Source organism: Herpailurus yagouaroundi, unplaced genomic scaffold, assembly GCF_014898765.1.
Source record: "Herpailurus yagouaroundi ecotype Mexico unplaced genomic scaffold, PumYag 198, whole genome shotgun sequence".
Lineage (NCBI taxonomy): Eukaryota > Metazoa > Chordata > Mammalia > Carnivora > Felidae > Herpailurus > Herpailurus yagouaroundi.
This window is the reverse complement of record NW_024412429.1, coordinates 772,726-786,388: the sequence shown is the minus strand read 5'-3', so window position 1 is coordinate 786,388 and position 13,663 is coordinate 772,726. Positions and strand designations below refer to the sequence as shown.

Here is a 13,663-nt window from a genome sequence, read left to right as displayed (position 1 = left end):
ATAAATTATAGTACATTCACACAAGGGAAATGTTCTCAATACTGAAAACGGATGAACCACTGATACGTGCAACGAAGCAGGTAACTTCCAAAATAGTCACTCTAAGTGAAAGATGCCAGACACAAAGAGTATGCACTGTCGGATTCCACTGGCATAAAACTCTACAAAATGCAAACTAATGTGAAGTTTTTGTTTAGAATACATAAAGAAATCCTTCAGGTCAATAGGAAAATGACAGATAATCCACCAGAAAAATAGCATGAAACTGAACACATGTCACAAGAGAGAAAGTCCAAATGGCCAATACTTTAATCATCAAAGAATTGCAAATTACAAATACGTACCCTGGCCCTCACCAAAAGGCCTAAAAGTAAAAAGACCAAGTACAGGCGAGGATGTGAATCCACTAGAACTCTTACACACCCTTTGACGGAGTGCAGGTTGGTACAACACTCTGGGAATCTCGGCATTATCTACTAAACTAAATATACACATTCAATGCGCCTCAGCAACTGTACACACGAGTGTACCAAAAAACATATATAAACATGCTTGTAGCAGTTGAAACATGGAAACGAAACAGATCTCCACCAATAAGGGAAAGGATTAAGTGTGGTCTATCCATGCAGTGGAATACTACGCAGTGATGAAAACGTGGACGGGTCCCACGAACCTATCAGTGAATCAAGGAGTCCAGCATGATGCACGACCCCACTCACACAGAGTTCCAACAGGAGCAAAACCAGCATGTGGCCCCAGGAGTTGAGGGAGGAGAGAAGGGAGCACAGGCTGAGAGGAGGCCTGGATGGTAGCTACCCAGTGGTGTTCACCTTGTTACAATCGCAACGATGGCACGTAATATCCGGGACACGTTTTTCTGAGTCTTCCACACCCCACTGAAAAAGTGAGAAACATCAAGCTGGACATCAGAATGTAGGCCCAATTCATCAGCATAAGTTGTGGTGAAGAAACACAGAAAAACCTCTCGTAACTCAATAGGAAAAAATCAAACTATCGATTTCTCTTCGACGATGATGAACGACTTCTCGTAGCAAAGTGAGTGCCAGTAAGATGGCAAGTTAGAGGGGCTTCTCAGGCAGACACAGCACTGAGGCATGTGCGGTAATCATCGGCCTCCGACTCCGGAAGCCCAAAATGAAGATAAGGATTATCCCGATGCCAAAAATGCTGACAGAATTCACTTTTGCATTTTGTACAACGAAACTTGCTTTTAGGAGCATTGAGATAATTACACTAGTCACGGAGTAATCTTTGAACGAAAACTCATGTCTTTAAAGCTGTCAGTTTGATGTGAAATATTCTGCAATAAACGCAACAAACTTCCTTAAATATGCTATATCTAAAATCTGGAAAAATTCACCTTATCTTGATTAAGATGAACCTCTTCTTGCTTATATTCTTATTAAAGAAAAAACGTCTTTAATAAAGTGATTCCAGGCAGTGTATTTTCTTTTTTTTTTTTTTTCAACGTTTATTTATTTTTGGACAGAGAGAGACAGAGCATGAACAGGGGAGGGGCAGAGAGAGAGGGAGACACAGAATCGGAAGCAGGCTCCAGGCTCTGAGCCATCAGCCCAGAGCCCGACGCGGGGCTCGAACTCACGGACCGCGAGATCGTGACCTGGCTGAAGTCGGACGCTTAACCGACTGCGCCACCCAGGCGCCCCCAGGCAGTGTATTTTCTAAAACTCAAAAACGAACGCAGGGTTTTGTTTTGTTGACATTCTCCTCCCCTGGCTGGTGGCTGAGTCCGCGGAAGGTAGCATCACCCAAACAGCATCAGAGGGACGGACAGGTGACCACGAGGCTCTTCAAGTCCCTGGACTCATCAAACAACACACAAAACTTTTTAGGTACCTGGTAAGAAGGGTCCTTGGTGCTCCACACGCAAAGTTCATTCCCATCTAAAGGGAAAACGCAGAACCACAGGCCACAAGCAAGCTGAACATGGGACACGGGCTCCTTAGATTCGACCAGGCACCTTTCTGTGACCGTGTCACCGACGCAGCCATCACCAGTGGAGAAAAACCCCTGTGGCTCTTCCATCCTCAATCTGAAAACGCAGGGACGCAGAAGACAATGAAGGTGTTGGTGTGTTACACAGACGACAGTCTGTTTACTCACCATGATGAGTGTGATCACACACACAGTATGCCACAGCTGCTTACTCACCTCCTACACCACACCCCCAGGAAAAAGAAGGGATTACTCAAAGTCCTGAAGGTTCTGTACACACAACAGCTCCCTCCTCCCAGGGGCTTCCAGATTAAACAGACCTTGATGCAAGTCCCCCTCTTCCTACTCGACAGACCTCGCTCAGCCTTGCGGAATCTGCTTCCACCGCCGGAGATGGACAGAGCTACGCCTCACAGAGACGGTCTGGGATGGCGTGGTCTGCGACGCGTGAGCCCAACGCTAGCACTGAGGAGTATTCAGAAAGTTACCACTGAGACTGATTACTGTTATCAATAACTGAGATACTAAATCATTTTCCAAATTTTCCAAGCAAATTGGTGGTAAAGTGCAATGTGAATCTATATCTCCTACTGCCCACCTTGGATCTATTTAACCGTTTCACAACCCTGACCCAGGTCACCCCTGCAGAGGCAGAATGCAGGGCTGGGGTCAGGCCCCTGGGCGGCAATCCTCCTGCTGTGTGACGCTGGCTCAGATGCACCGGTGTTTCCAGGACCTGACTAGAAACCCTTATTCTATCATGTATAAGGCCAAGATACCGGGCTACGGGGGAAGTATAAGTGATAAAGTTCTCAAAGTACAGTCAGAGGACTCACACTCCACGATCTCCCATATAACGAACATTCTTTCTTATAACAAATAAGAGGTGATTTTTAAAGGCTTGAAAATTGTGCAGTATTTGGAAAAAATAAAAACATTTTGAATATATTAATGTACATTCTTCCCCAATTCATAAACTTTATTTATTATTCTTGCAATTGCCAAGACACAGCAGGCAGTTTCATATAAAAAAAAATAGCAAAATGTTTCAAAGTTACCACAATTTGCTTTTTGGGTTTTATCATTTTGAAGTACCCAGTCCCTAGCACAGTGGCCGGCATATAGTTGGTGATGAAAGAAAGTGTCCCAAGTGGATAAAGTGAAATTACCATGTAGCTCCTTCCACTGCTTCCCCAAAGCATAAAGAAATCTTAAGAAACAGAGGAAAGAATATATTAAACATTACAAATGTTTCAAAATCTTAAGAATTCACCCACTGACTGGATAAAGAAGATGTGGGAGACAGACAGACACACACACACACACACACACACACACAGGAATATTACTCAGCCATTAAAAAAAGAATGAGATCTTGCCATGTGCAATGACATGGGTGGACCCAGAGAGCACAATACTAAGTAAGATAAGTCAGTGTGGGAAAGACAAATACCGTATGATCTCACTCATATGCGGAATTTGAGAAATAAAACAAAGGAAAAAACAGACCAAAAAAACAGACTCCTAAATACGGAGAACAAACCACTGGTCACCAGAGGGGAGTTGGGTGGCCGACGTGTGACAGGCAGACTTGGGACGAGCACTGAGAAAAGTACAGAAGTGCCGAATCACTCTATTGCACACCCGAAACTAATTTGGCAACGTATGTCAGTTACACTTGAATAAAAAAAAACTTTTAAGAGAAAGAAGCACTACTTCGAGTAAAATATTTACGTTTTCATGAGAATTAAAGACATAAAATTTTTTAAAAAACAAAAAAGAGGGGCCCCTGGGGGGCTCAGTTGGTTGTGCGTCCAACTTCGGCTCAGGTCATGATCTCGCGGTCTGTGGGTTCGAGCCCCACGTCAGGCTCTGTGCTGACGGCTCGGAGCCTAGGGCCTGCTTGGGATTCTGTGTGTGTGTGTCTCTCTCTCTCTCTCTCTCTCTCTCTGCCCCTAACCCACTCACATTCTGTCTCTGTCTCTCTCAAAAATAAATAAACATTAAAAAAAATTTTTTTTTTAACAGAAAAGAATCTACCCATTCTACCAAAGAGTCTACCAAATAAGACTGTGATTAAATCTCGTCTTATTTCTTCAACATAAACTTTTATAAACCAAGAACTGTCTTGATCTCTTCTGTAATCCCTGTAACATTCGGCACCATTATAGCAAATCATAGCATCTGTACACCAATGTACAGTTTAAAAATCATTTTTCTACATATTAACATGCAGATTTGGGTATATCAATAAATATGTGATATCATTTGACACTTACAATAGAACTTTAAAATTGTTAAATGTTTTTTCCCATCTTACAGGTGAAAAAATCAGAGGGTTAGTAAGGGTTAGATGAAACTCATTAGTGGCATTGCCACAGTGGGAACTCACATTTCTGACTCCTCATTGGTGGCACCTCTGCCATGGCACACACAGAGCAGGGGCCACAGGTGACTTCACAGCTCCACTGACCTAAGAAAGCAGCAGCGGCAATCTGTGCAGGGAGCAGCGTGGGTTCACGGTCAAACAGATTTGCAGGGGAGATACCGGCTCAGCCACTCACTGCTGCTCTAAATGGCTTGGCGTCTGTAACGACACCCACTCCACCTGCTGGTGCCCGGGCTTGGAGCAGCCCCCAGACAGCCTCTCAGAAGGGATCAGCCACCCCGGAACCCACTCATTCTATCTGTGCTGCCTTGAGAGTCGCTAGCAATGCGTGTGCTCCTGCTGGCCTTTCCTTGGACAGAGCTGCAGTCCCCTTGGCCTTGGGCTGTCGGCCATCCTAACTTTCCACCCACAGGCTGCTGGGAATCCCTGCTGAGGCAGGAACCCCTGGACGGAACTGGGGCTTAACTGGAATAAAGGATGAAAGAATGTTCCCTTCAGCTACATGAAACAAATCATTTTATTTGTTCAGGGACAACTACATAACCATTTGGGAAATAATAACAAAAACAATTAAATTTCAGACAGATTGCCCATTATAAAATACTATCGAAAATTCAAAAACAAAAAACTAGTGATAAATCTGTAAAAATAAAAGGAAAGAATTAACATCCTTAATATTTGAGAGCTATTATAAAGAAATAAAACCTCAATAGAAAAAGAATACAAACTACAGAGGAGCAATAAAAGGCATCATATGAAAACCTTACAGCAAACATTATACTCAGCAGGGGAAAACTGACAGCTGTTCCCCTAAGGTCAGGAATAAGATAAGGATGCCCACTCTCATCACTGTTATTCAACATAGTACTAGAAGTTGTGGCCACAGCAATCAGACAAGAAAAAGAAATAAAAGGCATCCAAACTGGTAAGGAAGAAGTAAAACTCTTACTATTTGCAGAGGGGGAGACTGAAAGAGCAAACATTGTTAAAATGTCTATACTACCCAAGTAATCTATACATTTATGCAATCCCTATCAAAATATCAAACAGCATTTTTCACAGAATTAGAACAAACAACCCTAAAATTTGTATGTAAACACAAAAGACTCCAAATAGCCAAAACAATCTTGAAAAAGAAAAACAAAACTGGAGGCATCACCATTCTGGACTTCCACGTTACATCACAAAGCCATAGTAATCAGGACAGTATGGTACTGGCACAAAAACAGATACATAGATCAATAGAACAGAATAGAAAACCCAGAAATGGACCCAAAACTGTATGGTCAACTCATCTTTGATAGAGCAGGAAAGACTATCCAATGGAAAAAGGACAACCTCTTTAACAAATGGTATCGGGAAAACTGGACAGCCATGTGAAAAATAATGAAACTGGACCACCTTCTTACACTATACTGAAAGTGGATTAAATACCTAAATATGAGACCTGAAAGCATAAAAATTCTAGAGAACACAGGCAATAACCTCCTTGACATCAACTGTAGCAACTTCTTTCTAGACACATCTCTGGAGGCAAGGGGAATAAAGCAACGATAGGCTACTGGGACTATATCAAAATAAAAGGCTTCTGCCCAGTGAAGAAAACAATCACAAAACTGCAAGACAGCCTACGGAATAGGAGAAGATATTTGCAAACGGCATATCTGATAAAGGGTTAGTATCTATCCAAAACATATAACGAATTGATAAACTCAATACCCAAAACAACAAACAATTCACTTTAAAAAATGGGCAGAAGACATGAAGAGGTATCTCTCCAAAGAAGACATCCAGATGGCTAACAGTCTCATGAAAAGATGCTCAACATCACTCATTACCAGGGAAACACAAGTCAAAACCACAATGAGATACCACCTCACACCTGTCAAAATAGCTAAAATCAACAGCACAATAAACAACAGGTGTTGATGAGGATGCAGAGAAAGAGGAACCCTCTTGCGCTGTTGGTGGGAATGCAAACTGGGTACTAGGTATTTACCCAAAGAATATAAAAACACTAATTCAAAGGGCTAGCCAAATTATGGAAGGAGCCCAAGTCTCCATCAATTGATAAACTGATAAAGATGTGGTGTATATATACACAATGGAGTATTACTCCGCCATAAAAGAATAAAATCTTGCCATTTGCAATGATGTAGATGGAACCAGAGTGTATTATGCTAAGCAAAATAAGTCAGAGAAAGACAAACACCATATGATTTCACTCGTGTGTGAAATTTAAGAAACAAAACAAACAAGCAGAGGAAAAAAAGAGAGAAAGAGAGACAAAGCAAGAAACAGACTATTAACTATAGAGAACGAATGGGTGGTTACCAGAGGGCAGGTGGATGGTGGGATGGGGGAGACAGGGGATGGAGATTAAAGAGTACATGTATCACGATGGAAAAATAAATAAATAAAAGTACTTTTGTAATTCAAAAAACTAAACAGGAACAATAAGTTCACAAAAGGATTCATACCAGTGCCCAATATAAAATATCATCAATGCAGACTTTTTCTCATTCACTGCTGGTAAGACAATAAATGGTCACAAGCTTTGGCTATTCGGCAACGTGTATCAAAATGTTTTAAAAGGTACATATTCTTTGATTCAAAAATTTCCATTCCATAAATTTAGAACAAGTAAATCATCGTACATTTCCCAAAGTAGCATTGATTATAATATAAAATGCAATGACAGTCCTTACATTCAGCGGAACACAGTGTTGACATTTAAAAAGATGACATTAAGACAGTTCACTCTGCACATCGGCGAGAGCCTTTTCAGCGTAAACCGCAGAAAGCTCAGCCTAATCCAACCGGAAGAAAGAGAACTCTCTGGAGGGACAGACCTTTAACTGGAAGGTCTGTGCAGGACTCCACGCAACAGCCCGAGCCAGCCCGGCCTGGCCTCTCAGCCTGCAGCTGTGCGTGTGTGTGTGTGTGGGCTCCAGTTTCCACCTTCTGCTGCCACTTGCCGGCAACACGGTGGCCAGCGGCCCCCACGGCCGCCCTCCCACGCTCTGGTGCACTGGGAAGAGCGGCCATCTCTTCCATCCAACCCCGTACACGCTGTGTGAGTCTGGGCCAGTCTGGGCCACTTCTTGGCCTTGACTTTATCATGTGATCAGAGGGATGAAACTATGCTGACCGGTCGGCCTGAGGGGGCACGGACCGTGACCCCTGCGGCCAGGACAGGGAAGAGCGGCCACCGAAGCGGGCTCAAGTGCCCCTGTCAGAAGAGGAATAGATACTGAGAAAAAAAAAAGCACGTGCATTGAAGTCCCTATTAACTTTCAGATGTTCAAGAAGGATGAACTCCTATACGATATATCCACAATAATAAATATAATAATAAAATCCACAAACACAAAACTTACATTCTTCAGAAGACACCAGTGAGCGAAAAGACAAGCCGCGAAGTAGGAACGATGAGCAACTCTTCAAGCTAAGTGTATCCAGAAGCTACAAAGGACTCGTACAGACCCTCAGCCAGACAAGCCAGGAGAAAAACGTGCAACAGCCACTGGATGAAAGATCTCCAAATGGCCAATTAACCAGAAAAGATGCTCATCCTCGCTAATCGCCAGAGAAATGCCAGTCGAAATAAAAAATGAAAACCGTACACCCGTCAGAATGGCTAAAATCAAAAAGACTACGAGAGGGACACGGTATTGACGAACTTCCAAACCCTCAGGAGGAGGAGCGTCGGCTGAAGAACCACGCAGAAAAACGGACCCGGGCCGGGTCTCTCTCTGCTGGGCGCGCGCACTGAGAAACAGGGGCCACAGAGCAGAGTCCTCGGGGTGGCACTCGGGCCTCCGCGCCGGAGAGCGCCTGATCAATGGGGCGCGCTCGCGGCAGCGGTCCGCTCCACCCCGATGGCATCCATGCGCACCCTAGGTGACCGCACAGCGTCCGCGACGCGAGAGCAACTGGTCGGTCTTAGCTCGTTGGCTGGAAGAGCTCAACGCACACGTTAGGGAGGAGAGTGGCCGCCTGTGGGAAACAGGCAGGTAGCGATGACCACAGGGCCACAGGGCTCTGCGATGCCGACAGCACGCGGCCCACACCGGCGGGGTGACCGCCTGCTCTCACTCAACACCAATTCCCACCCCGGACGGAGGTCTCTACCTGCACTGCTGCCACGTGGGCAGCCTGGCATTTTCCTGCAATTTCCTGCAATAAACATGCATTGCATGTGGGGCACCGCCTTCCCTGTTTGGGCTCGATTACCCGTAGGGTGCCAGCTGCTGGGTTACAGGAAGCCAGCGCGCTCTCCTTGAGACTCACCTGTTCCCAGGCCAGGCATCCTTACCTGTTCCCATGCCTCGTCCCTAGGCAGCCTGAGGGGAACTTAGTTCCCTAAGGAGCTCCCTCTGGGCCACAATCAAGGGATGACCAAACCAGGGGTATGATGACAACGGCAGCTCAGCCGCTGCCCACAGCGGCCCCTCTTTCTGAAGAGGGAGAGCAAACTCCTGGGCCCGCCCCAGCGCCGTTCATCGTCCCCTCGTGACTCCGTTCATTCCTCGGATTTGCTCCTCCCTCAACAACACGGGTGTGAACTGCACGGGTCCACTTATACACAGATTATTTTTTCAGCAAACACAGTACAGCACTGTAAACTATTTTCCTTATCATTTCCTTAATAACATTTTCTTTTCTCTAATTACTTCGTTGTAAGAATATGGTACGTAGTTCAGACTACATACAAAATGTGTGTCAACTGTTTATGTTGTGGGTAAGGCTTCTACTCAACAGCAGGCTATTAGTAAAGTTTTCAGGGAGTCAAAAGTTATACACAGATTTTCAACTGCATGGGGGGTGGGCATCCCTAACCCCCACGCTGTTCAAAGGTCAAGTGTATATACATACACACACGTAAGAGCATATAACCGATTAACGTCTAGCTCTGGGAAAGGGAAAAAACGTGTCCTAGTACCTCGTACGTGTTAGGTATTCAATAAATATTTGAATTGTTAAAAAGGAGACAGCAGGACCTAAATGTAGTCAGTGTGCTAAACCCCATCAGCAGACCAAGACTTAACACCTAATCTAACTGCAGTCTCCATCCCCAGGAACGTAACTGCTTACCACTCAGCTCAGAATTACCTGGTCAGCTCTAGTGACCAGATTTGATGTGCCCCACAGACCCCGTCCACTCCCCTGAGGAAGGCGACCTTGCCGGAAACAACGCATTCTCTAATAATTTCCTTTTCCACCCTCCCTTCCCCCCAGCTCAGCAGAGCTCCTCTCCATTGCGAGATGGGATGCTGCCCGACTCAAGCACCATGAAACAGCCAGTCTGGTCTTTCAATCTACTCAGCCGAGTCTGTTAGGTGCCGGACGTGGCAGCCGTGCCGGGGTCTGGAGCGCTCTCTGACAGCGGCGGGACGAGGACACGCACAGGCGTGGTACCCTGCGGCCACAGTGAGTGCCTGTCCCGGCTCCCGAGGGCCGTGGGTGCGCTCCTGCGGGTTCTGAGCTCTGCTCTCTCCGTGCTGAGCTCCTCACCTAATTCCATTTCCACGGTTCCCCACCTGGTCGGAATCCCTCCCCAAATTCTCTCCTGACTCTGCCTGGATCCCACACTGGGAACTGCTGGTGGTACCAGACTGGGTCCAACCGAAAAACCTGGGCCCAGTTTAAGCTGGCCTGGGTCCAGCACCAGACCTCAGGTGAATAACATTTCGTAGTAAGTAAAGGCTAATAGCTAATGGGAGTCTTGAAAGCCAAAAAAGCTGGGGACATCGGTGGGCACAGGTCAAGCACTTAAAGGCCGTTAAAGTGCTCGCCACCTCAGAAAGACTCATGGTAAGCTGGTCGGAGAAAATGACAAAGTATCCTTGATGACTCTGCAACCGAGCCAGAACAGGAGGGGGGTTCGACCTCCAGCTAGCCTGAGGCTACAACTACTGAAATACGGAGCAGCGGCTGATGACAAAGGTGTAGGAAGGGCGCCAGATCATGCACACTCTTTTCTGCGTCCATCAGTCCTTCCCTAAATGTTTTTAAGTTTATTTATCCAGAGAGAGTGGGTGCGAGTCGAGTGGGGGGAGGGGCAGAGGGGGGCGGGGAGAGAGAGAATCACAAGCAGACTCTGGGCGCCAATGCAGAGCCCAGCTCAGGGCTCACACTCACAAACCAGGAGATCACCGCCCCAGCCCAAACCAAGAGTCAGCCGCTCAACCGGGCCAGCCACGAGCCCCTAAAATACGATTTAAAGATAATAGTACTCTTTCTATACAGCTGCTTTAATTAAAAACAAAAATGGGGGCGTCCAGTGGCTCAGTCGGTTGAGTGGCCGACTTCAGCTCAGGTCATGATCTCGCGACTGGTGAGTTCGAGCCCCACGTCGGGCTCTGGGCTGACAGCTCGGAGCACGGAGTCTGCTTCGGATTCTGTGTCTCCTTCTCTCTCTGCCCCTCCCCTGCTCATGTTCTCTCTCTCTGTCTCCTCTCTCTCTCAAAAATAAACATTAAAAAATCAAAAAAAAAAAAAAAAAAAAGAAAAAAAGACTATGCCCTCTTTCTGTTAGCCAGACTGGAGAAGCTGATTCTGTAGACTGTCAATTCTCAAACCGCGCAGTGCGCACTTTTGTGCCTCCATCACTTGTTAGGTGAGCACAAATCGCTGACTCCTGACTGTCGCTACCACACTGGTTTTCATTTCCAGGGCGCCCGGGTGGCTCACTTGGTTAAGCATCAGACTCTTGACCTCAACTCAGGTCATGATCTCAGGGTTCTTGATTGCCAGCCCGCATCAGGCTCTGTGCTGACAGCGTGGAGCCTGCTTGGGATTCTCTACACCCCCCCCCCCACCCCGTCCCTCTCCCACTTCTGCATGCGTGCGCACGCAGGCTTTCTCTAAGTGAATAATTTTTTTTAAATGATAAAACTCCTTTCCTTTTGTTATTTAAATTTTTTGTAATGTTTATTTTTGAGAGAGACAGAGACAGACAGAGCATGAGTGGGGGAGGCGTAGAGAGAGGGAGAGGGAGACGCAAGAAGCTGAGGCAGTCTCCAGGCTCCGAGCTGTCAGCACAGAGCCGACACGGAGCTCGAACCCATGAACCAGGACATGACCTGAGCCGAAAATGACCAATAGCTTGCCCTTAATCTCAGGTTCCAAATTAACAAAGTATCCTGAAAATAAACACAACTACATTTTGAAGTCTCTTTTAGGAGAAGTTGAAAAAGTACCATGTTCTTACGAGGAACGGAGAACAGATAGCAAGCGCTGCGCAAGGGTCTCTCGCCTGGGGCCCGGCCGGACCCCGCGCACAGCCCGCGAGGCGGACGCTCGGTCGCGGCGAGCACAGGACGGGTAACAGGTGCCCCGACAAGGGTCTCTTCGGGCGCACCGGGCTCTCACCTGGGGGCGGCTCGGACCCCGCACGGCCCGCGAGGCGGACTCTCCGGCACGGCGAGCACCTAGAGAGCTGGGAGCCGGCGGCCCGCCCCACCCGCCGTCGCCCTGGTTACCAGCCGCCGCGGCTCAGAGGCCACGAGACTCTCGTCATTCCCGCGAGAGCCCAAAGGACCTTCGCTTCCGGGCACGCCTCACTTCCGGGTGCCGCCCCACTTCCGGCTGCTCCGGCGCGGCGGCCCGGCGCTGGGCCCGATGCTTCGGACGCGGCACCCGGCAGGGAGCGGCGGTGAGTCCAGGGACCGGAGGCCGGCCCGCCACCCCGCCGCCGCCCGCGGGGCCCCCCCCCTTCCCGCCCCTGGCGGAGTCGTCTCCCCCCGATCCGCCCCGCGCCCCCTGTGTCCCTCCCCTCCTCCACCCTCCCGCGCGCCTCCCTTCTCACCTCCTCTCCCTCTCCTCCACCCCGCCTCCCTCCTCCCTCCCCCCTTCTTCCCCCTCCCCGGGCCCCCAGCGGCGGCCTGGGGCCGGGCGGCGCGGGCGCGCTGAGTGTCCCCTCTGGTCCTGCAGGACGTCCGCGGACTAGCAGGTGACGGCCCCCGGCGTCGGGCATGGCAGCCGCCTGGCGGCGCGCTCTGCTGCTCCTGTTGGCCTCGCAGCTCGCGTGGTCGGGGAGCCCCCCGGACGAGGAGGAGGTTCCCGAGGAGTGGCTCCTCCTGCACGTGGTGCAGGGGCACATAGGCGCGGGGAACTACAGCTACCTGAGGTTGAACCACGAGGGGAAGATCGTCCTCCAGATGCGGAGCGTGAGGGGGGACGCGGACCTGTACGTGTCCGACAGCACGCTGCACCCGAGCTTCGACGACTACGACCTGCAGTCGGTGACGTGCGGCCCGGACGCGGTGTCCATCCCCGCGCACTTCCGGCGGCCCGTGGGCATCGGGGTGTACGGGCACCCGTCCCACCACGAGAGCGAGTTCGAGATGAAAGTGTATTACGACCGGGCGGTGGAGCAGTCCCCGTTCGGGGAGGCGGCCTACGCCGACGGGACGGGCCCAAGCCAGCGGCCGGCGTCCGCGCCCGAGGACGCGCCCCCGGAGGAGGAGTCCGTGCTCTGGACCGTTTTAATTAGTGTTTTGAAACTGGTACTTGAGATTCTCTTCTGATCCCTCGGACGTGCTCGGAAGACACCCTGATAAGACGTGCCGGGGACTGCGGGCCTCCGAACCCGGCTCCGTTTATCCGCCGGGAGGTCACGTTCCAAACAAAGCCATAGGATTTCGTTACCTCATTTACCCCGAAAGTAGGGAAAGCGGCAAGAACGATGTTGCTTTTTCAGTCCTCAAAGTTCCTGTAAGAGGAATACGCACAATAAAATGTTTAAACTCCGGTTTGATCGGTTTGTCAGGGGACTAGGAGGTTTAGGCAAAATGCAGCACCTTTCCTGCCGCCGCGCGGCTCAGATGGACAGGTTGGCAGCTGCACCTTCACTCCAGTTAGCGGTTCTAGGTGAGGTGCAAACCTTGAACAGGTCCGAAATGTACCCCTTCCTATCTCTTCGCCGGGGTGTGGCCTAAAGCTCCACGCCTGCGCCCCAGGTGGATCCCAGGTGTGCCCCTGCCCCCCCTGCCCCCTGCCGGTTAAGGTCATTTGCATTGATCACCTGCAGCTATCTTAGCAATTAAAATTCGTCCATTATTAAGTAATTTTGTTATGCTACCCATGACTGGCCAGAAACAATACAGATTAGGAAAACTTCATGCAAATAAAGTTTCAGGCCAAAGAGAAATAAAGTTAAGTACTTCAATTAAGTTGCATATATTTCCACTGAATTTCTGGAGAGAGCCAAAGCCCTAAGAGACTTAAAAAAAAAAAAAAAAAAAAGAAAGAAAGAAAAATGAACTATTTCTCTACCTGAAATTGGTTTTA

General features: G+C 48.6%; 2 protein-coding genes across 2 annotated transcripts in view; one reads left to right on the top strand and one right to left on the bottom strand.

The window, feature by feature from the left end:
• The window catches only part of WDR27 (WD repeat domain 27), a 154,744-nt gene extending 142,852 nt beyond the window's left edge, over positions 1–11,892 (bottom strand). Inside the window, 2 exon segments of the mRNA XM_040448666.1 lie at positions 1,879–2,074; positions 11,744–11,892. Coding sequence (XP_040304600.1) covers positions 1,879–2,067 — 189 coding nt within the window. The 5' untranslated portion in view covers positions 2,068–2,074; positions 11,744–11,892.
• Positions 11,893–11,921: 29 nt separating this feature from the next.
• On the top strand, positions 11,922–13,598 carry CUNH6orf120 (chromosome unknown C6orf120 homolog). Its single transcript, XM_040448670.1, has 2 exons — positions 11,922–12,026; positions 12,305–13,598. Exon 2 carries the CDS (start codon positions 12,346–12,348, stop codon positions 12,898–12,900), a length of 555 nt encoding a protein of 184 aa, XP_040304604.1. The 5' UTR covers positions 11,922–12,026; positions 12,305–12,345; the 3' UTR covers positions 12,901–13,598.
• The last annotated feature ends 65 nt before the right edge of the window (positions 13,599–13,663 follow it).